At 57.2% G+C, this 22,436-nt stretch overlaps 1 protein-coding gene across 2 annotated transcripts; it reads right to left on the bottom strand.

Annotated features, from left to right (window-relative positions):
• Positions 1–182: 182 nt before the first annotated feature.
• Positions 183–22,147, bottom strand: ASIC4 (acid sensing ion channel subunit family member 4). 2 transcript variants are annotated; one of them, XM_024564253.3, is made up of 10 exons: positions 21,075–22,147; positions 5,808–5,952; positions 5,583–5,710; positions 5,226–5,388; positions 4,715–4,771; positions 2,649–2,802; positions 1,373–1,464; positions 1,217–1,296; positions 785–889; positions 183–598 (listed from the first exon to the last, which is right to left on the bottom strand). In XM_024564253.3, the coding sequence occupies exons 1-10, from the start codon at positions 21,654–21,656 to the stop codon at positions 485–487; spliced, it is 1,620 nt and encodes a 539-aa protein (XP_024420021.2). In that variant the 5' UTR covers positions 21,657–22,147; the 3' UTR covers positions 183–484. The 2 variants fall into 2 exon arrangements, with proteins under 2 accessions (XP_024420021.2, XP_045054261.1); XM_045198326.3 differs by lacking the exon at positions 4,715–4,771 and having other exon boundaries at positions 21,075–21,988.
• Between the last annotated feature and the right edge of the window lie 289 nt (positions 22,148–22,436).

Genomic DNA, 22,436 nt, shown 5'->3' with positions numbered 1-22,436 from the left:
TGGGCCTGGAGAGGGGCAGGAAGTAGGAGAAGCCCAGCAGTCCTGACTCCTGGGAGCCCACCCTCTCCTGCTGACACTCTAGGGCTGGGACCCTGGCTGTCCCTGAATCACCCACCCACCTTCTATGTCTGTACCCCCCCCCCACCCTGTCCTCCCTAAATATATACAAATGTACACAGGGTTCCACCCCTTCTGGGGTTTCTCCACCTCCCTCTCTTCTACCCTCTCCCCTTCCTGGGGGCCCATGGCCTGCTCTCCAGCCTTCCTGGGCACCAGCCTCAGGAGGGGAGTAGGGACAAGAAGGACCCTCTTGCAAAGCAGCTGGTGCCATGGTGGTGAGAACAGGGACTGAGGCTCTGTCCTAGTGAGCACCACCACCCTCTCCCACCCGCAGCCTTGGGCTGCCCCTGGGCCTTCTGTCCCAGAAGCAGGAAGATCCAGGGAGAAGTCCCAGACTCCTGGGTCTCTTAGACACAGCATCATCCTAGCAAGCGAAGTCTTCAAAGAGGCCTCCTGCGGGGCCATGTGGGTGGTGATGGTTGGGGAGCAGGTTGCTGGCTCCCCCACCTTCAGCCTGGCCCCGGCTTGGACAGGGACTCTGCAAAGTGAAGCGGGAGAGTTCAAACCATGCCCCCAAGGCCTGTACAGCCAGCCTTTCCATGTCCCTGGGGCAGAGGCTCCAAGGGGGCCAGGGACCCCCCTCTCACAGGCCAGTCCAGAAATCATGGGGGCACTCAGTCCTGGGAGAATGAGCTGGCTGCTCACCCTGCAGGCTCACCCTCACCTGCTCCTTCAGCTCCTGCAGTCCTAAGGTGGAGATGCCCCCCGTGGAGGTCCTCAGGGGGGTCTTGGGACGACGCCACACCCGCTTCAGTCGGTCCCAGGACACCTTGGGATTCAGGGTCGGGGCATAGCTGTGGGCTCAGGAAACTTGGTAGAGGAGAGGGGCAGACTAACCAGGCTCACGTTATAAGACTTGCTGCCCAGCAAACCCCCACTAAGACCGCCCGATCCTCTTCACCCATCCCTTTCTCCTGACTTCTCAGAACCCTCAGGCCTCCCAGTCAGTCAAGGAACTCTGGCAAAGGACCCAGAGCTGGACTTCCCAGCCGGACCACCTCCACCAGGAAGCCAGCATTGCCCCTCTGCTTTTCTCAGAGCCCCTCCCCCTCCTGTTTTCACTGTGTGGGTGGCCCTAGACAGGCCCCTTTCTTGCCTCATAGATGTAGTCAAGGATCTCCAACAGCGTGAGGATGCTAGCCCCGATGAATAGGCCCATCTGTCCCCCAAGGTCTCCTGGGGAGCATGAGAGCAGGGTCAGAGGGAGCAGGCCCAGCTGACCCACACCCACGGAATCTGGGCCAGGTCTCACCCAGCAGGGCTGACAAGCCATAGGCTGCTCGCTGCTCCAAGGCCTCAGAGGTCAGGGCTTCAAAAAAGACGTCTAGGACAAGGAAGTTCTCCCTGCGGAGAAAGGAAGCAGGATGTCCACGTGAGACCACCTTCCCAAGGGAGTGGCTGGCAGGCACATCCCAGGTCCAGCAGTGCTGATCCGAGAACCCCTGTGCAGGGAAGCTGGTGACTCCCCTCAGACTCCCAAAGGCTGTGGGGGGGGGGGGCCATTCCTAGATACGAGTTAGTGTCACACTCTGAGGACTAGCAAAAGGCCTGGGAGAGCCAAAAAAAAAAGCCTGGGCCTGCAGTTTCCCGCCTGCCTTCTCTAAAGCAGCAAATAGTGTTCATGTTCCTCATCCCTATACCTCTCTAGAACCTTCAGTGGCTCCCTATGCCCCATAGTCCATTCCAAAATTCTTCCAGACTTCCAAGAATGCCCATGATCTGTTGCACTGTCTGTGCCTTCCTATCCAAGCTGCCTTTCTTATCTGCATCTCACCCACCTGCCCCGCCCCTGCAACTTAGGCCAGTCTCCACCTCGTCCCACAGTTCTCTAACTGGGATGCCTCCTCTCTCTCCTCCGTTCTCTTCCCCTCACAGACCTGGGGTCCTCAGAGGCCCAGTTCACACCTACCCTGCTTCCCCTACCCCATACACATTCGTCTCTCCTGGGGCCTGAGGAGCCACAAAAACACAGCCACACGTGGGCTCATCCACACACTGTGCTGTGGGTTTTGTGTTGTAATCACCTCTGTCCCAACAGGACCCAGCACTGGGCCTGGCACTCAGAAGATGCCCAGCATTTGTAGATTGGCTGCAACGTACCAGACCCAGCGCTCTGGGTGGTCCCTCCTGCAGGCCACCCTATTGCTCTCTCAGCCCTCCCGGTTTCTCCCCCTCACCACGGCATTTATTCAACATGCCTTCAATAGCCCCAGGTTGCTGGGGGAAAAAGACACATAACAGAGACTCTAAAACAATAGGTACGTGCAAGGACAGCAACAGGTACAGGGTGCTTGGTAGCTCAAATAAAAGGCATTTGGACCAGGGGCTTCCATGGAGGTGGAGACAACGGATGTGACTTGGAGGGTGGGTAGGGATTGGTTCGAAGGAAAGAACTGTGAAAAACATTCCTGGCAGAAGACTCCTTATTAACAAAGCTGCACCCTGCTCCCTGTCTCCACCATGCACCAGGCCTGTTGAGGGTGGCCTCCACCACACGCACACGCGCACGCACACACACACACACATACCGTATGTAGGTTTCATTGCGGTTGTACTTCCTGGCCAGGTACCGGGCTGAGCCCCTGTTGGGGATCCTGACCATGGAGATTTCTTTCCCGTAGCGGGTCAGGTTGCAAGGAGTAGGACAGAAACACGGGCCCTCGGAGCCCCCACCCAGGGAGTCTGCAACACAGAGGCACCAGCTGCAGTGGGGGCAGGGGAGGGTTGGGTGGCCCAGAGGCCACCAGCTGCAGAGGCTGTCCTGCGGCAGCCACGTCCACACTGAGGGCCTTGACTGGCCAGCCCTGGCACTGCCCAGAGATCACGGGATGGGGGTCCCTTCCTGGACCAGCTTCAGACTACCCAAGAAAGCAGGCAAAGGCTAAGCTCCCAGGTACCCTCCCACAGGCTTGTCCCTCTGTCCCCCAGTTCCCTGGTGCAGGAGGTCCTCCTGGCTTAGAGGGAGGGCATGGCCCATCCACCAGAGCTAATCAAACACGTGAGGCCTCAGACACACAAGGGACCCGGAGAGATGCCGGGATGAGTGGGTGGATAGGTGAGTGGTTGGATGGTTGGATGGACAGACAGACAGACAAAAGAACAAGTGGGTAGATAGGATTTGTATGCTCAGTATGTTGGGTTTTCTCTGTTTACCCCTTCAGATCCACCCTCCGTTCTCCTCCACCTTTCTCTGTGGCCAGTAGGCTGAGCTCTGCCAAATGTATCACCTAGGCCCCCTCATCTTCTGGCTTTGGGCTTGGTTTGGCCAATGGGAGGCCCCAGCAGGGTCAGAAGGCAAGGAGGGAAGAGATACCAGGGTATTTCTTTTCCCGGCTTCCTTACTGCCAGGCCGTAGTTGGCAGAGGCTTCATCCCTCCTCTCGTAGTTGGCAGGAGGCTTCACAGACCCTGTCCATTGGCCCTCTCGGACAGCCACAGCTCTCTCTGGGTTCCAACAGGGCTCCCTTCCTGTCCCCATCCAGGCCTGGGGGAGTAAAGCCCCCCTGATATTGCTAGTTCTGAGGAGTCTTACCACCTCTTGTGGTTCACTAATCCCTGCTCACACATCTGCGCCTTCACTAGACACTCTTCGATTGCCCCTTTGATTGGCACAGTTGTGTGCAGAACAGAAGGTCCCGATGTGATTCTGTGGCCTCAGCATCTCCTCCCATGGTTCCATCAGCTGGATTATTGCAACGCTCTTCTTACCAGTCACCCTGCTTCTGGTCTCACTCCCCACCTATCCATTCTCCACATCTAATCGGAGTCACCTTCCCCAAATCAGATAGTATTCTTGCCATGCCTTAGCCATTGTTGGCTTCCTAGAGCCTCCTCTACTCTCCCCCTCCCTCAGGCTTCCGCTGCCCCCTCACGTTCTCTGCTCTCAGCACACTGATCTGTCAGTGTGCGAAACACGCGCTCTCCCTGGCCACAAGGTCTTTAGCATGTGCTGTTCTTACTGTCTAGAACACGCCCCTTTTTCACCTGGGTGACTCCGTCACTTCTAGGAATCCTCCCTGCCATCCCAGGTCCCCGCCCCGGGGCCTTGTAGGATCCCTGAGTTTCCCCTATGCAAAGATTAACACTCCCTGTTGTAGTGCCTATCCACAGCCTTGCCCAGCAGTGAGCTCTGCAAGAGCGGGGCTCTTGTTTCCCCTCTCACCTCCAGCACCAGCGTGGGCTGTAAGCACCTGGAGAATGAATGAATGAATGAATGAATGAATGAGTAAATGAATTGCAGATCAGACAGGACCTATGGACAGATGGGTCTGCCTTCCCCACACTGAGAGCCAGCAATGCATTTTTCCTCACACCAAGAAAGCAGTCATTTCACTTCCCCAGAAAGGCAAGCTCATTTGCTGAACCAAGACAGGAAGCCTGGACTCTCTGCACCCCCTCACCCTGCTGCCTCCACTTACCCAAATGTCCACACCTGCAAAGGTCTTCAGACCCCTGGAGGTATGGGATAAGTCTCGACCCCCAGGAAGTGCCCCCCAGGGAAAGACTGGGAGGAGCCCAGGCAGTTAGGAGGAGGGTGGACAGAGAGGTGAAGAGGAGGGTGATGGAGAGGCACAAAGGGAGCAGGCAGCACAGACCCAGTGTGTGGTCGGCACACTCAATGTAGATATTTGGTGGGCAGATGGTCTCGTTGCCTAGAAGGAGAGAAGATTATTCCTGGAGTCTAGGGTTCCATCCCCAATCCCCACCACATTCCCAACGTGGGCACACTCCTGCATGAACACACACATGCCCCAACGGGCATGTTTGCACACACATGCAGGCAAGGCCGTGTGCATGCTCATGTGTGTAAACATGAAAGCACATGTGCAAACATGTGTATACGCACACATTCGAGCACACGCACACAACCCCCACAAGCACACAGGTACAGATGTGTGCAAGCATGTGCATGCTTAAATACATGTTATTGTGCAGGTGTGCATTCCACACACATGTTAAAGCATGTGTGAAATCCCAAGCACACACTCACATTGATACAGACATGCACACATGTTGCACACATGCACATGAGCAGTGCTCTGCTCCTGGAGGTTCTGGAGCCTGGCAGGGTGGCCCGGAGGGTTAGTGGGGAGGCGGGGTGCCCACCTGGCATGTGCACCATTCGGCAGTGGCAGCGCTGAAGCACAGCCTCCTTCTCACAGCGCAGCCGGCAAGCAGACACACTGTATGCTGAGTAGCCCTGAAGCTCAGGCTCCCTGAGCCCACTCTCCGCCCGGCAGTTGCCCCAGGGCTGGGGCAGGTAGGTCAGCTGCAGAGGTGGGCATGATGGGGTGGGTCATGCCCAAGAATCCCACCCAGCCCTCCAGTGCTCACAGCCCCGAGCAAAGTCCATGGGCAGACTGGCGGGCTGTGAGCTTTGGGAAGAGAGGTCTGGTCAGCATCCCCTCTAAACCCAAAGGCACCACCCCGTGCCCAACCCAATGCCCAGCCGGAGGTGGTCACCCGCTGTTCCTGGCAGGACACAAAGGTCTGGAAGCCTGGGGACACGCCGAAGCCCAGCTGGTGGATGTAGGGTGGCTCCTCCTGGCTGTGGATCTGCACTCGGATGCCAGCCTCAAACGACGTCTCGTCTGCACGGTGGAGATGGGGAGCTTGAAAAAGCCATCCCAGGCAGGCAGCCCACGCCAGAGCCCCCAGGTTGGCCCTGTCCCTTCCCCACCTACGTACTTGTCTCTCTCCAGATGGGCAGGTACTCCTCCTGCTGGATGTCCAGCATGATCTCCAGGCCACTGCCCATGCCCCCTGCCCGGCTGGGGAGGGAGCTTTGTGGGTCCGCATTGAAAGTATAACACTTCCCATAGCGAGTATAGACCTGGCAAGGGAGGGGAGGGTGTGAGAGAGAAGAGAAGGGGAGATGGAAGGAGAGGCTAAGACAACTCCTTATGCTTAGGGTTCCCTGTCTCCCTGCCCCCTGCCAGGGTCACCAGACCTACCCGGGCAGCCCTGTCCCATATTCCAGCAATCAATCTACAGCCCAGCCTCTCACCTGAGCTCCATCTTTTCTGCTGATATCCTCCCTTAGATGATTAAAAGGCATCTCCAGCTTAACAAATCAATAGCAGAACTCTTGACATCTTTCCGAATCCTGCCCCACCACACACACCGTTCTCCTCCTCTGCATACAGGCCTCCGTTATCTACGGAGTTGCTCAGATCAGAATCCCTGAAACCTCCTCTCCCTCACCGGCAGTTTTCTTGGGCAATTCTACTTCTGAAATCTATTTAGAATTTACCCACTTTCCTTCCACATTGCGTTCCCCCTTCTGCCGCCATCTCCCACCTGGCCACAGCAGTGCGCTCCTAACCGGTTTCCCTTCCTCGGTCCTTGCCTCTGCCTCCAGGCCATTCTCACTGCAGCCAGAGCTCCTCCGGACCAAGTCACCTGCCAGCTTAAAGCCCCCCCACAACGGATTTCCATTTCCTGCAGAATAAAGCCAGACTCCCTCCCTAGCCTGAAAGTCACCATGGGAGGCGACCCTTGCCAATCTCTCCTGCCACTCTACCCCCAGATCTCTGACAAACTCAAACTCACGGTGCGCCTTCCTTCATTGGACCTTTGTTCAGGCAGGTCCCTCTCCTGGAATGCCTCCCCCTCCTGTTTTGGCATGGCCAGCTGTTCATCTCTCAAAACCTCAGCTTAAGTGTCCCTCCCTCATACGCACACTCTTATACCACACACACATTCCCAGTTTTGCCCCCACCCAACAATCAGCATGTTTGTTGGTTGGCTCTAAGTGCTTATCAAGGCCTAAGCAGAGCCCTGGCTGGTGTGGCTCCATGGGTTGATCACTGGCCTGTGAACCCAAAAGTCCCAGGTTCAATTCCCAGTCAGGGCATGTGCCTGGGTTGCAGGCCAGGTCCCTGGCTGGGGGCGTGTGAGATGTAACCAACTGATGTTTCTCTCACACATCAGTGTTTCTCTCTCTTTTTCTCCATCCCTCCCCTCTCTCTAAAAAATAGATAAAATCTTTAAACAATAAAAAGACCTGAGATGACACTGTTTATCTGTTTGTCTCCTAGTTCACTGTTCATCTTTCCCCCACCAACAGATTCTGTGCTGCACAGGAACAGTGAGCTTGTCTGGCGTTCCCAGCACCTGGCCCAGTACCAGGAACGCAAAGAACAAAATCAGCGGTTACTGCAGCGCAGAACGAAGCCCCTCTTTGACCCAGTGGAGAGCTCCCCAGCATAGACACGAGAGGGCGCTGGCGCCTCGGGGATGGAAGCCGAGGCTCCGGGTGGGGCCGCCGCTGGGTGAGGATTTGCTCAGCAGCTGGGTGGGAGGAGGCTGAGGGAGAGGCAGATGCAAGTTTCCCCTGCCAGGCTCACCCCACAGAGACAAGCCCCCGTGTCAAAGCCATCACAGGCAGCACCGTCCCTGGGGGCCAGGGGTCAGCGCACTCAATCACTCTCTCTCGCTCCCCCTCCCCTCTCCTTGGGAACATATTTACGCTGGCAAAAACTGGGTGGAAAGGCATGAGGCATGTCAGGGAAAAGATATCCTAAATGCCTAGCTTCAGAGGCGCAGTGTAGAAGGCAGAGGGGCTGGGTTGAGGGCGATGGGAGTGAGGTGTTCTAAGAACTGGGGGGCTGGGGGCACCCTTGTTGTGGAACGAGGTTAGGTCTCCCATTCTCACTAGGTTAATAACCCTGCTGCTCCTCCCCTCTCACATAGTTCTTCTATCACCCTAACACCCTGCCTCAGGTTCCTAAAACAAAACACGCACCATGCAGTTTACAGAACCCGCAACATCTACCGCGGCCCCGTTTCATCCCCTCGGCAACCCTGGTATCGGCTAGGTGGAGTTAACCTGATTATTACTCAAGGGCCACACAGCTAGTCAGTGGGAGAGGCGTAATTCATCTAGATGCAAGACTCTACCTGTTCTGGGTAGGTGCCCGCCACCACCACCCTGCTCCAAGTCCCAGCTCCTGCTTCAGCCCCATTCAGCTGTGATGTAACCCAAACCATCCCCTCATCTCCTGTCCCTCCCTCCCGTCCACTCCACTCCTCTCCACACCTTCCTCACTCTTCCTTCTCCATGACTGCTACTCTCAGTCCCCCACTTCTTCTCCTGTCTCTCCCTTCCTCCTTTGGCATCCTCACCATCTTCCAGATTCCAGTTCTTAACTGTTTCACCCGTGGCCAACTCCCTGCCATGCGTGCGTCCATGGGTGGGGCAGTAGTAGGCATCCCGGACAGTCCAGTGCGCTCTCTCTGGCCCAGGCACTGCGTTAAATGCTTACCATACTCATTCCAATTGCATCCTCACAACCACCCTACGTCTGACTGAGGAGGAAACGGAAGGCTCAGAGAGGTGAGCTGATCTGCCCAGATCTCCAAGATCTGTGCTTCGCAAACCTGAATGTGCCGACGTGCACACAAAGCACCTGGGGATCATATTAATGCAGATTCTGGGTGTGTTAAATGTGTGGGGCGGGGGCCTGGACTCAGTCTGCATTCTAACCACCTGCAGGTTGCACTTGGAGTCAAAAGGCCCTAGATGGAGTGGGGAGAGTCCAGCTAGACCCATGCTCTCCCTGGAGAGATAGGAACCCTGAGGAGACTGGGTGCAAGATTTCTGTGTCCCCAGTGGTGCAGGAAAGGCAGAAGTGAACATGTAAGTATTTGCCTCAGTTTTCAAAGCACCCACCCTCTTCCTATTCCGGGCCAAGATGTTGGAATCCGCTTTCGCTGATGCAGACAGTTTTGAGTGAATGCTCCAGCTGAGAGGCTAGACAAGGCGTGAGCTGCAGGGGGGACCCGGCGCGAGCTGCTCACTCGTGTGCCCCAGCACGCTGGATCACGGCAGCAGAGCCCTGCCTGTTGGCAACTCATCCACAGGACAGTGGACTGCCTGAGGCCAGGAGCCCCCTGTTGCCATCTTGGCACCCCCAGAGTCCCATGCAGTTCATAGAAGGAGGCCTGAGGCGGAGGGAAGAAGTGCAAAGTGAGCACTGTCAAACATCCCCACTCTGTACCAGGTCCTGTTGTTACAGGCCTGTGGTCTGTTTTCCCCTTTGAGCCTCCAAGATGACCACACGAGCTACGTAGCATTGCCCCCATTTGATAATGAGGAATCTTAGAGAGGAAAAGGGACTTGGTTAAGGACATACAGCAAGTAGATGAGACTCAAACAGAATGGAGCCTGATGCCAAAACAGAGTGCTTCTAAATCATCTGGCAGTGTTCCGTGAGTGAATGACTTGGGGAGATTCCTCACCGGAGGTGGGTTTGGGGCATCCTCCCTACCTGATGCCCCCAACAGGTACACATACACACACACGCTGCTGCAGGACACTGAGCCCAGCGCTGGGCAGGGCCAAGCCAATGGGGACGGCTTTGGCTCTAATGGCTTTGGAGGAGAGCAGTTATCTGGCACCCCGGCCTTGAGGTGGCTGTGACAAAGGGGGACAGGCGGAAGGACTTTGGGTGTGATGGGTGCACTTTGCTGGAAATGGACAGGCCAGACTGGCAGGGCCAGGCCACCTGCACAGCCCGGGTCAGGCCCAACTGCTGGGCAGAGCAGAGCGTTGCTCTGGAGACGGTCCCTGGGCCAGGCAGGCGGTGGCAGGTGGGGCCGCCAGCTCCTAAGTGGCAGAATATTTGTGGCAGCACAGCCCACAGCTTCTTCCATGGAGACGGCACGACCGCTCAGCCACAGGGCCCCACTGGCTGTCCACTGCTCTCTCCCCACGGACTGGCCGGAAAGGAGGGTGTGTGTATACAAGTTGAGAGTCCAAGGCTCGGCCACGCAAAGGGGCAGGTTCCAGGCCAGGATGTGCGCTGATGGCTTGAGGGGCTGTCTCCAGATCGCCCACCACCAGCCCTCAGCCCCAGCCCCTGTCCACATCTCACACCCCACCACCTCCTTCACCCTCCCTCTTCTGTGCCCTTCCTTGCTCTCTGCCTATTTCCAGGTCCACCCTCCCGGTTCCAGGCTGAGCACATGGCCTCCCAGAGCCCTTGTGGACCTAGGCTGGACAGCTGCTTGATGGGAATCTATCTGTGCTGTGTGCAGACGCCTGGACTTCTCCACCACCTTCCTTCCGACCAGCCTCTGCCGGTCCCTCTCAGACCAGCTCCCCTTTAGTGTTAGCCTGGACCTGCTCTGGGTTGGTCAGTCTCCCCAGCCTCTGCCTCCGATCTCAGTCTCTCTCTAAAGTCCCTCCTCCTGGCCTGTCTGTCCTCAGCATCCAATCAATTATCCATCTGGTCTCTGTTTCTCTGTCTCTCTGTCTCTTGCTTTTTGTTGGACTGTCCATGCCCCTGGCCTCTGTCTTTCCCTCTTGTTATCCTGGCTCCCCACCCCACCCCATGCTCCTTTGCTGTCTACATCCGCATCTTGTTCACTCTCCTCTCTGTCTATCCCTTAGTCTAGCTGTCCAGTCTCTATCTCTTGTCTTCCTCTTAGACTTTTCCCTGGGCCTGAGGCAGCTCCCCCTGTCCAAGCCAGAAAGCCTTCCCTGGTGCTCTCCCCTCCTTCACCCTGCCCTTCCTCCAGGTCTGCCCCAGACGATGATCAGAGGTTGAGAGAGATCCAAACATGTGGCTTTTCTGTCCCTTGAGTCTCATCTACCCACAGCTCCCATTTCCTCTGGCTGGCTTGCCTGCGTACTCTCCCCGCCCCCCATCCTCCCTGTAGTCACAGAGCCCATGGGGTTAACAGGCAATTAGCAGGTCCAGGGCTCAAAGCTGTGAGGGAGAGGGCCCGGCCTCCAGGAGATAAGGAGCCGCCAGGAGCAGCAGAGGCTGGGCTAATCCCTGAGCTAATCTGCGGCCTGGGCTTTATCTCCACTGTGTTTTGGGCACCCTGCCTCTGCCAAGGCCCTGGCATCACCCCCCCCTTTTCCATGGCAGCTTCATCCCCACCCCCGCTTCCAATTCCATCGGCTGTCCTCTGCTTCAGTCCAGCCCCAAGCCTCTCACTTAGGCCCCGAGATCATTGCTCCTTAGCCCTGCATTCCCCCAGGGTCCAGTGGAAGGGGGTGCATCCTCATTCAGGTGTTTGGAGCGCTACCGGCCCAGTTTTACTCAGGGGTGGCAGAAGCATCCAGGTTCGAAGTCTCCTCTTCTCCGTCCTCAGGAGGGGCAGAGGCAGGAAGATGGCACCGACTCAAAAAGCCTGGGGTGTCTGAGCTGGAGGAAATTGGAAGTCACTCAGTCCAAACCCTCACGGTACAAAGGCCAAAACAGAAGTCTGGAGATGGCAAGGTACATGTCGAAGGGAGCACCAAAAAGGGGGGCAAATTCAAAATGAAAGCCCAGTCTCCCCACCCAGTGACCCCAGCATTCTCCACTAACCTCGGTCTCCCCCAGGGAGTCAGGAGACCCTGGTCCCAGCTCGGGCCCCACCACTGACACCCTATATAAACCTGGTCAGTAAAGTGATTGATCGACTTCTCGGGGCCTCAGTTTCCTCATCTGTCAAGTGAAGATAGAAATTCCTGCTTGATTTACTTCATAGGGTGATTGTCTCAAAAGAGACAAAATATATGAAAGCCATTTGCAAAGCCAAATCATATACATGATGCCCCAATATTAGTAGTAAGAATGCTGTAGAGACCGGGAAGAACCAAGCTGGGGCAGAGAGGACCGTTGCATGTGGCGCCACAGACAGGTCCACATCAGCTCATAACGTGGGGGAAGGGGCACATGTATTTTGAAGCCCGACAAAACAGGGTTCAAATCCTGGCTTTGCCACCAACTTTGGACAAACAACTTTGGATGCATGATTTAACCTGTCTGGTCCTTGGGTTGCTCATCTGTAGAAAAGGAATGGGGATTCCTTCTCCGAACATTAGTCATGAGGATTAGAGATCAGTTCAAGAAGAGTGGAAGCTTATCGGGAACGGAGCTTCCTGCCAAGATGGTGAAGCCATTTTGATCTTGGATTCATACCAGACCCATTCTCACAGGCCTCAGGCACCTTGGTAAAGGCTCTCTCGGAGATTTGGAAGAGACAGTGCTTCGCAGAGGACAGAGCTCTACCAGAGCAAAACACCCAGGCTCCAAGATAGGCCTCTCCCACCAGATGGGAAGCAGCACCCGGGGCACAGGCCAGAAGCCCAGTGTGGGTCACATCTGGGTCCTGCCCTTATTGTCTGTGGGATTAGGACTCTGTCATTTAACCTCTCGGACCCTCCATTTCTCATCTGTAAAATGGGACTGATAATAGGTACCCTTCAGAGGTATCACAAGGAAAGAGACACAGCTAATATTTATTTAGTGCTTACTCTGTGCCAAGTACAGTCCTAGGTGTTTTATTAACTCCTTAATCCTCACAGAAACCCGGAACTGGAGGTCTCTTATCTCCATTTTTCAGACAAGAAATGAGGCCCAGAGAGGTAAGGAGCCTGCCAGGGCCTCGTCGCGGGGCGGAGCTGGGGGCCAGGCAGTGTGGTGCTGGTCTGTGCTCACAGCCACAGCGTGATGACATGTGCCTGGCATCGCACTGGCAAACAGTAGGTGCTCAAGAAAAAAGTGTGTGTTCCAACAGCACTTATTTGCCCGACACGATTCCTTGAGCCTGGGCAGCGTGTCCGGCGCAGCGCCTGGTGCTGGGGATGACTCAGCGAACAAAACAATTTCAGCCCTGAAAGAGTTTGCTATCTGGCTGCAGAGACATTCACTCACACAAAAAGTGTTTATTGAGCACTTACACTCTGAGCCAGGTGCAAAGCAGTGGGCACCAAAACACAAAGCACGGGGTACAGTAGATCATTGCTAGTTATGTTTGGTGCTGTGATGGGGGGCTGGTGCCGGTCCTGGTCCTCTGACAGTGGAACAGGGTTGCAATTGGGCTGGAGAGTAAAGCCCCCCCAGAGAAAGCCCAATCACCAGCCTGTGAAGGGCATCAACCATGCCACAGTCAGACGGAGGGAGAATACCCTTCCCCAAGCAGGCCTGGCCCCCTCCCTTACCATATGGCCATCACAGTGCCCCACCCCTCACCCCTACAGCCACTCAAGTGATTTTCAGGGTGACTTCCTCCCCGAAGTAGAAGTGCTGTAGGCCTAGGAGGAAATGGGCGCAGGATTTGTTCAAATGTAAATGTGGGAGGGGTGGTGGAAGAAAAGTAGGGACCGTGTCTAGGCCGTGTGACTCCAGGCTGAGGCCGCGTTGGCAGCCGGGGACAGCTTGAGGCCGCGCGGCAGAACGCCATGATTACAGGCGAGCGCCGCATTTCCACCGGAGAGGAGAGCTCGGGGCTCCAAGACGCAGGTAAACAATCAAACCTATTCCCAGGTAACGGCTGCCTAGGCCTCAAACCCTAGAAAGTCAATTTTCCAGGCGGGAATATTTTTAATTTGTAACGAAGTCCTTCCCTGACATTCCCGCCCCTCGATGCAAAGTTAGGCGTTCAAGAGTTTTGCTTACACAGTGGAGCACAAACCCACGGCCGGGCGGGAGTACAGGAACCAAGACTGAGAAGTCGGCAGTGGCCGTGGTGGCTGGGTGGGTGGGTGGGCGCCTCTCCAGATCCCATCCCCGCCCCCACATCTCCACCCCCTCACAGGTACCCTGGCGTCCAGGCCCGGCCCACCCGCACCCAGAGGGCCACACCCAGGGGGCTGCACCCAGTGCCTCGCGCTCCCTTCCGCCTTCCCCTCTCTCCCGCGGGGCAGGCATCCATCAAAGCGCCCGAGCGCCCTCCCTCCCGTCTCCTCTGGGCTCCTCCGCTCTCCTCCCTGGGTTTGCCTCATTTGCATTCCCTCGGCTCCCGGCTCCTCTGCAAAGTGACCTCCGCACACAGCGGCGCCAGAGGCTTCCACCGCGGAGGGAGCCACCGCCGCCCGCCCGGCCGGGGAGGGGAGAGGGGGCGAGAGGCTGGACGGCGAGGCGGGGGCCGGGGAAGAGGCCTGCAGAGCAGGGTCCGCCTGGCCGGCCTGGGAGAGGTGGGCAAGGCCTGGTGCCGGGAGAGGGGGGCGAAGAGGGACTCGGGTGGGATTTGAACCCTCGACCTCAGGTCCCCAGCGGGGTGGGAGTGTGACTTGAAGCGCAGCACCCGGGCGGCGAAGCTGCGCCTCAGAAACGGAACCCCTGCTTGAAACTTGGGGTTCCCCGACAACCCTTTTTCCTCCCTCGGCACTCCCACTGGAGAAGGGCCAGGCGTATGGGGCAGTCGCCCAGGGGTCCCCAGCCCGCCCCACCCCCGAGGCAGCCCAGCCCCCGCCCCGCATCCCTGGCCCGCCTAGCTGCCTCCCCTCCCCCGTTTGGTATTTACACCTTTCACACATTTGTAAGCTATTATCCTGTCCACGCTTAGTCACCGCTGAGCCAAGCGCCACGGATTTAGCTCCTTTAATCTTTCCTCCTAAATCAATCCTCCATTTCCCCTTAATCATCCCGTGGCTCCTCTCTGAACTCTCGCTGCTGCCTCGGCTGCTGCAGCCCTTGCCTGTGTCTCTGGAACGGCTCTCCCTCCATCCCAAACCGGGTGTCCCAAGGGCATGGTGAACATTTGGAAGGGGGAGGGAAGTCAGAGTCCGGAGGGGATGCGGACAGTGAAGTGCCCACAGGTCCTTGGTCACCTGCCCATCCACCGAGAGGAGCAGGGTTATACCCCTGTCTCCTCAAGGCTTCATTCTCCATTTCCCCCGTGCCTCGATTTTCCAGACAATAGCGCTACCATCCTCTGGCCTGGGAGCCAGGGTAAGACGAGTAGACACCCTCTGCCCCTTCTGGAAAACACACAGCACTCCGAACCCTCCTACCTCTACCCTCTGGGTGCCTGTCCTTCTCCTGCCTTACACTCCCATTCATCTGGGATGGTTCCAAGACCCTAAGCCTGCACCATGATTTGCAAAAAAATAATATAACCCAAGAAACCACCCTCGGGCTCTTGTCCACGGTTCTGGCTGTCCCCACTCCAGCTGCTTTAAGAAGAGGGCATTGCTGGGAGAGCCTGGTAGGGCAGAGAAACAGTGATAACTCACCAGCCTGGGGCTGCCCTCTCCTCCCTTCCTCCAGGGTGCCAGACTCCTCACCTCCACCTGACCACCTTAGTCTGCAGCAGGCATTCACTCTCTCCCCTCTACCCAGGGGTCTCCACCTGAGCAACCCTGAGGCTTTTGTGCTCCCTGGGGTGCTCCCGCCTCCCTGCCCCTCATTCCTGATCCTTCCTGCCCCCTGCCTGGGTGGAGCAGAGGCAACCCTGCCGCCAGCCACGAGAGGGAGCAGATTCCTCCGGGAAGCGGAAGGGCAGGGGTGGGAGTCCAGAAAGGAGCACGGGTAGGGGAGATAGAGGAGCGATGGGAGGGGGACGTGGGGGCCATTTCTTCAAATGCTAATCAGCATCTTCCGGCAGTGCCGTGAGAAGCTGAGCTGATAATGAGCCCAGCTCGGGGCTGATTCCTGATTAATGAAGAGGCCACTGGGCTGCTAAGTGGGGCCGGGTGGGGGCACGTCCCTCATGGCCCTCCCGCTGCCCTTGCAGACCAGTCCTCTGTAACAATTACAGCCCCTGCCCTTAGCTGCTCTGCCATCACTACTCAAATCCCCCTCTGCCAGCTCCGCTGGCCAATGAGTATCAGCCCGCCTGAGAGCGCCCCTTCCAGGGGCAGCAGCCAGTGGCAGGGTGGCAGGTGAGGGCTAGAACGCTGGATTTCTGTAATTGAGTTGTAGGTAGTCCTCAGAGTCTTATTTTTTTAATCAGGAAAAATTTTATTAAAATAATCAAGGCTCCGGGCTTCTATGGACAACTTGGAAGGCCTATTCAACCCCCACCAACACTGGGCGTCCCTAACCATAGGGCAAGTTAGCTGGGGCAGCTCCGTTCAAGGGTAAGAGATTTTCAGGTCTCCTCAGGGCCCATCCTTCCCTATTTGTGTGCCCTCCCAGGCTTGACCTGCCTGGCTCCTGAAAGCAGGACCAACCCTGAACTAGATGTTGAATTAAATGTTGTCAAGTTTCATGCCTCAGGAGAAAATGGGACCAGAGAGGACAGAGGGCTGGACAGGGGATGGGGATCAGAGGGGAGCTCATTTGGTAGTAAGAGGCCTGGACTAACCTCAGTGGATACCCCCTCCCTTCCAGAGTCAAGAAGGCAAAGGCCCTCATGCCTCTGGAGATAGTGGCAAAGGCATGGAGTTGGGATGCGTAAAGTAGCCCCTCCCATGACCAAGGACAGAGGGCAGAGACCGTCAGTATTGGCCTGACCACACCAGGGAAGGGAACAGTCTCAGTAGGAAGCTTGGACAGAAGGCAGGGTTTTGCTAAGGGGCCTCGACAGGGGGTCAGGGAAGTCAGAGAGTGATAGAGAGCTTGCACGTTGCTCCCCTTGCCCCAGCGCTGTCCTGGTGGCAGCTGGGGTGGAGCTGGGAGAGGAGGGGGGAGGACAGGGAGGGGACTGCCCAGCTGGAAGAGGCCTTGTCTAATTGTGCCTGATTAGTAGAGAGGAAGAGAACAGTGCGAGTGATTAATAGTCTCGGCAGTCACCAGCATGTGCAGAAGGAGGGTTGGAAGGGGGAGGGAAGTCAGAGCCCGGAGGCGATGGGGACAGTGAAGTGCCCACAGGTCCTTGGTCACCTGCCCATCCACAGAGAGGGGCAGGATTATACCCCTGTCTCCTCAAGGCTTCATTCTCCATTTCCCCTGTGCCTCGATTTTGCAGACAATAGAATGGAAAAGACCAAGGTCATGTCCTGCACCTAGGAAGAAAGGTGTACGGCTCACGTGGTGTTTCCAAATACCTCGATGTGCCCAGACACAGGCCCTATCCTCAGCTCAACCTGGGACCTCAGCCCAGAGATTAGATGCCAGGATTCCAATCACAGCGCGCAGCTGTCGCCTTATATTCTTTGATACCAGTTGGAGTTCCTAGCCCCGCCCAATCTGGCAGCCAGAACCTCGTTCCTAGGACCAGAGCTGCACTGTCCAATACAACAGCCACTAGCCACATGCGGCTATTTGAAGGGAACATTCATTTTCTCTGTCACACTAATCACATTTCAGACGCTCAATAGCCGGGGTGGCTAGTGACTACCGTGTGGGGCAGCGCAGATACAGGACATTTCCGTCATCACAGAATGTTCTGTGGGGTCGCAGTGATCTCAAGTGTGTGCCCACGCTTCTGCATCTATGCCTGTGTGCATGAATGTTTGGGAGGAAGCAGGGGAATGCTGTGATAGGGGAGGGAGAGAGAGGGGGCTTGAGGGTCTAGAAAGGGGGAAGGCGAGGCGATGGAGAGTAGCGAAGGTGCCAGTCAGTGTATGGGTCAGACAATGGCAGGTGGTGCTGGGCACAGGCAGGTGAAAGAGAGCCAGGAGTTGGGGCCGTGGCATTCTAACAGCTGACACTTTGTGCGTGCCAGGTACTGTGTTAAGCTCTCTCTTTAATCCCCACAACCACCCACATTTTTTAGGTTCTAATATTCTATTTAATGACTACGAAAATTGATGCTTATGGAAGCTTTTTTGACTCCTCCAAGGGCGCACAGCTTAAAGGGTAGAGCCAAGGTTCGAGTCCATGTGGCCTGGCTCCAGAACCCACACACTTGACTGCATACCATACAGTCCCCAGCTGAGAGGAGATGCTGAATGTTAGAGTCATCCTTGCATTTTACAGCTAAAGAAATGATGCCTGGGAAGAAAGAGTGATTTCTGCCTTCTAGTAAGCGGGCAGGCTGAGAGCAAGCCGCAGTGGGGAAAGTCTAGATGGGCCTTGGAGCATTGGAGCAAGGTAGCAGATGGTGGAAGGAATCCGGGAGGAAAGGGCGAACATGAAGGTGGTGGTGAAATTAGGAGGTGGAGGTGAGCGTGGGTTGGCATGAGAGTGATTAAGTAGGGGAAAGGGAAAGAGGAGAAGAGCTGGGGGGGGGCTAGGTGGAGGGGGGTAAGGGTGAAATGGGTGAAGAGGCGAGAACATCCTCACCTGGGAGCCATCTCTTTTCTCTCCCCGTCCTCTCTCTCCAAACCTCGCGCACTGCAGCCTGGCTCATTCCTTAAACCTTCCCAATTTTCTTTGGCCCGGAGTGGTCTCCTCTCTGAACTCAGGCTCTTAACTGTCCATGTACCTAGTTTGGCAATTAATCCTGGCACCTCATGACACTGCTTGGTTTGCATGGCTGGGTCACTATTGCATGGTTGGTTAAGCTTTGGAGTGGCTCTGTCCCTATTCCACCACAAGACTGTAGGCTGCTTGAGGACAAGGACTGGGGACGAGGGCTTCCCTTCTTTGTTCTCCCCGCAGCACCTGGCAGGGAGCCTGGTAGGTGTTCAGAACACCATGTTGATGGATCGAGTGAGTGAGTGATTGGGAGTCAGTGAGGGGATATCAGGGAATGGGGGGGGGGTGGCAATCGCAGTAGTAGCAGAAGCAAGAGCAGCAGCTTAGGGGACTGGGGGAGGGTGAATTACCCGGAATAAAAATAGGCTGGAAAATGTGACATTTATTAACTTGGATTCCAGAGGAAAGGTCACAGCAGAGTGGGGAGTGGAAAGGAGGAAACAAGGAAAGCAACAGAAAACACACAACAGCCCCTTACCCAAAGCCTGTCCCTGTCACTGAGCACCTTACCACTCATGCCCTGGCAGGTTCTTCACCCACTGGTCCCTGTACCCATCTCCCCACTATAGATCCCTGTCAAGGCTCCATGTTCTCACCATGGTGCATGATGGACCTCATGTCCTCATCAGAGACCCCCCGTCTTCATCTCCACACCCCTTTTCCCATCTTGCTGCAACAACGCACCCCATCTCCCCCATTACCGTAGATCATGAGCCCCCATCCCAATCCATAGTCCCAGACCCTGTGAATTGCAGAAGTCTCAGCCTACAATGCCAAGTCCAACGGAGAGTTATACTCAGCAGATAGGGGTGGGGTGCAGGCAGAAAGGCATGGGGTCTAGGATGGGTGGGGGCAGGGGGAGCAGGATCCAAAGGGAAATTCCTGCCCCTCAGTGGTTGCTTGTCCCCTCTGCCCCCTCACTGTCCTGTTGCAGCCCTAGAGCTGAGACCCACAAGTTGTATTAGCCTCCACCCTCCAGCCCCAGGGCCTGTGTGAGACCCGCCTTTATCCCTGCGAGGGTGTCCCCGGGATTCAGAGAGACTCATTGTCAGCCTTGATCGGGTGGCGGGAGGGGGGACGACGACGACTCCCTCCTCCCACAGCCCCTGGCACTGCTCCTTTCCTGACAGGAAAGCAGGAACCCATGCCTGTCTCACCTTGCTTCCTCGACCCTCCATCTCTTCCTCTCCTTCCCTCCCACTGAGGTTTCATCCCTCTTCTCCTTCCTTCCCACCCCCCAGCCAGGGCCTGGGACACAAACTCCCACTCGGGAACACAAAGCCCCCATTGATTTCTGCCCCAACAGCACCTGCTAAGACTGGGCTCTGTCCCCCCAACTCAGGGTGTGAGGATATTGTATAGAGGAGCCCCACGGGTCTGAAAGTCCACATTCACACCCCACACCCCACCTCTTTTAGGGGACTCGCACAGCCTGGCTTTGGGAGAGGTGACTTCTACCTAAAAGAGGGGGTTTGTAGCCAGACAATAGGTCAGTGCCCCCGACTCCTCTCCCGGCACAATTCTCTCCCTCTGTCCCTTCCTCCATTTCTACCCAACTGCCCCACCCCTAGGACAGAGGACCGAGGATGCAGGCACAATGGGAGCCAGGCACTTGGTGGGAGCGCGTTTCCTGGTGATACTGAGGCAGGGAGTGAGTGAGAACCCGGGTAGGGGGTGGCTGGGTCGTGAGGAGGGAAAGTCTCCCATCTCTTGGGCCGGCCCTGGAGGCTGGGCTGGAGTGGGCACCATGTTGACAACATGTGTGTGCATATGCGTCTGGGCAGTGGTAACACGCGTGCAAACACACATACACGATACAGGGAGTAAACTGGACTGGGGACCGCCATCTCACACACCAGGAATAATAGATACCCCACGACGGGGTGACCAGAGCACTGACAGACAGCGCACAAGACACACCCCCACACTCACGCGTGTTGTGAGAGATGGCGGCGGCGGCCCCCATTGGGGAACGGGCTGAGATGGGGGGGTAGCCACGAGAGGGCATGGCATCCGCAGCATGACCCTGTCCTTGGCAGCTAAGTAAGAGGTGGGAAGTGAGCACAGAGATAAGTAGCTCTCCAGATGTGTGGGTGTGCGGGTGTGCATGTGAGTGTGGTGGCAGGGACACTGAGTGTGCACTGAGGGTGTGTGACACAGAGTGTGCAGGAAACTGTGGCCCCGAGCCGTAGAGGGGTGTGTGCGTGTGTGCACGCGCCGAGCAGCGGTGAGGGCGAGCCGTGCACTGAGGAGTGAATAGAGTGAATGAGTGATTCTCGGTGTCAGAGCCAGAGCCGGGCAAGGGAGCAGCAGGAATCAGGGAAGGAGGGAGGGACTGGAGGTGGGAGAAACCAGAGGGGCAGCATGAAAGAGGGATGTGTGAGGGAGTCTGTGAAAGGGGGTGTGTGTGAGAGACCCAGAGACAGAAGAGACACTGGTGCCCAGTGTACACCAAGATCATCTCTATCCAGCCTGCCGGCCGGGCCAGCTCTCCAGGAGGCAGTCTGAGTCCTTCCCCTGCTGGAGCATCCCCCAAACACCCTCTCCCCATCACCCTCATTAGGTGATGAGAAGAATCCAGAAGTCACAGAAGAAACGTGGGGTCAGTTGGTCCAGCCTTGGTACATGCCTTCCCTGCCAGCTGACCAGCTGTGGGGCCCCTGGAGGGCCCTCCAGGACCCGGGCCCGGCCCTGGGCACTGCAGCAGCAGCAGAGCCAAGAAGAGGAGCAGCAGCGCCAGGGTAAGCCCCTGAGTGTCCCCTGCTCCGTGGCTGTGGAGCCAGAGGGAAACACCAAGCTTGGGGGAGACTCGAGGCCAGCCTCTGGTGGCGGAAGGAAGGGAAACCCTGTTGAGGATGCCCCCACGCACCACCCTCCACCAGTCTCTGGCCACCCCAGGCCAGGCGGGCCAGCTGGGAGGACTCACCACGGAGAAGTTGCTGGCGGAGCAGTGATGCCCACTGAAGTTGCAGCTCTTGAGCATGTCGGCAAGCTGGTGGCCAGTGCGGTTGAGGATGTCTACCATGTCAGGCTCCGGGTAGCGCAAGCCAGCGGCACGGTGCCCGTCCCGGTCTTTTGGGGGCAGCCCTGTCAGATTGGCCAGGTGGAAGATATCAGCGTCACTAAGTGCCGAATGCCGGAAGCGGTTGATGTTGCAGAGGGTGACAGCTGGGAAGCCCGCCACTGGGGCTGGGGCAGCGGGGTCCATTGCCACCAGGTGAGGCCAGGTTAGGTAGCCCCGGGCCAGGCCTGCCGCCTGGTACAGGAAGGCAGCCAGCGAGGTGAGTAGAGCCAGTGCCCACAGGGCTCTACGAAGTCCATGGGGGCCTGGGCCACAGGCCCGGCCCAGCCCGTGCAGAGTGCTTGTGCTGGCAAAGGTGGCCAGGTCCCGGGGCGCTGCTGCCCCCCGCGCAGCCCCCAGGAGGCTCTGCTCATCCCCTGCCTCCTTCTCCTTGGGTTTCGCATCTTCCTCTGCAAATTTGATTTTGCACACAATCTCGATCGGCATCTGTCCCTGGCTGCTGGGACTGGCCAGAGCCTCCTTGCCCCTGTCCCTCCCTGACCAGCAGCCCCTGGTGCCCTCCGGAGTGTCGGTGGTGGCAGCGGCTGCTCTTCTAAACTCAGGGCAAGCTGGAGGAGGATGGGGACAGGGTGGGGGCCTGAGGTGGGGGAGTCACTCCCACTCCGAGCAGCTCCGCAGCCCTGGTGCTGCCTCTGCCGCCGCTGCCTCTGCCGCCGCTTGTCTCTCTCCTCGATCGTCTCCTTGTGGCTTCCCTTATCAGCACCAGCACAGCTGTCAGCCCCTGCGTGTGTCCCTGCGAGCAAGCGAGTGAGCTGCTCCGCCACGCCGCGCAGCCCCAGCCGCTCCGCTCAGCATGTGCTCCGGAGCCCACCCCGTGCTTAATAATTCAGGACATGTCAACAGCGTTTCACCGGCGGCACGGGCGGCAGGAGCCAGGCCAGGGGAGGGGGCAGCCCCCAGCCTAGGACAGAGATCCCTGGTCCCTTTCTGAGACCTCGTTGATCTGCTCCCCAAACTCTGGCTAGACCTTAGCAACTTGTGGGGTGCTCAGATGGCCCCACTCCCACGCCACCAGGAAAGAGGGCTGCCCCTAGAGTCCTCAGCTCATCCTGCCACTTTTCTGGACCACACCTCAGGAGGAGTCACAGCCAACTCCATCTCGCAGCTCCCGGCCTCCCTGACTCCTGACGCCAGCGCCCAGCCACCTCCTGACCCCCACTGCCCCACTCACAGTGGCTTCCAGAAACTCCTCGGGAGAGCCACTTG

Source organism: Desmodus rotundus, chromosome 2 (assembly GCF_022682495.2).
Source record: "Desmodus rotundus isolate HL8 chromosome 2, HLdesRot8A.1, whole genome shotgun sequence".
Taxonomy (NCBI): Eukaryota; Metazoa; Chordata; class Mammalia; order Chiroptera; family Phyllostomidae; genus Desmodus; species Desmodus rotundus.
The sequence above is the reverse complement of the archived record's forward strand: the minus strand, read 5'-3'. Positions and strand labels throughout refer to the sequence as shown.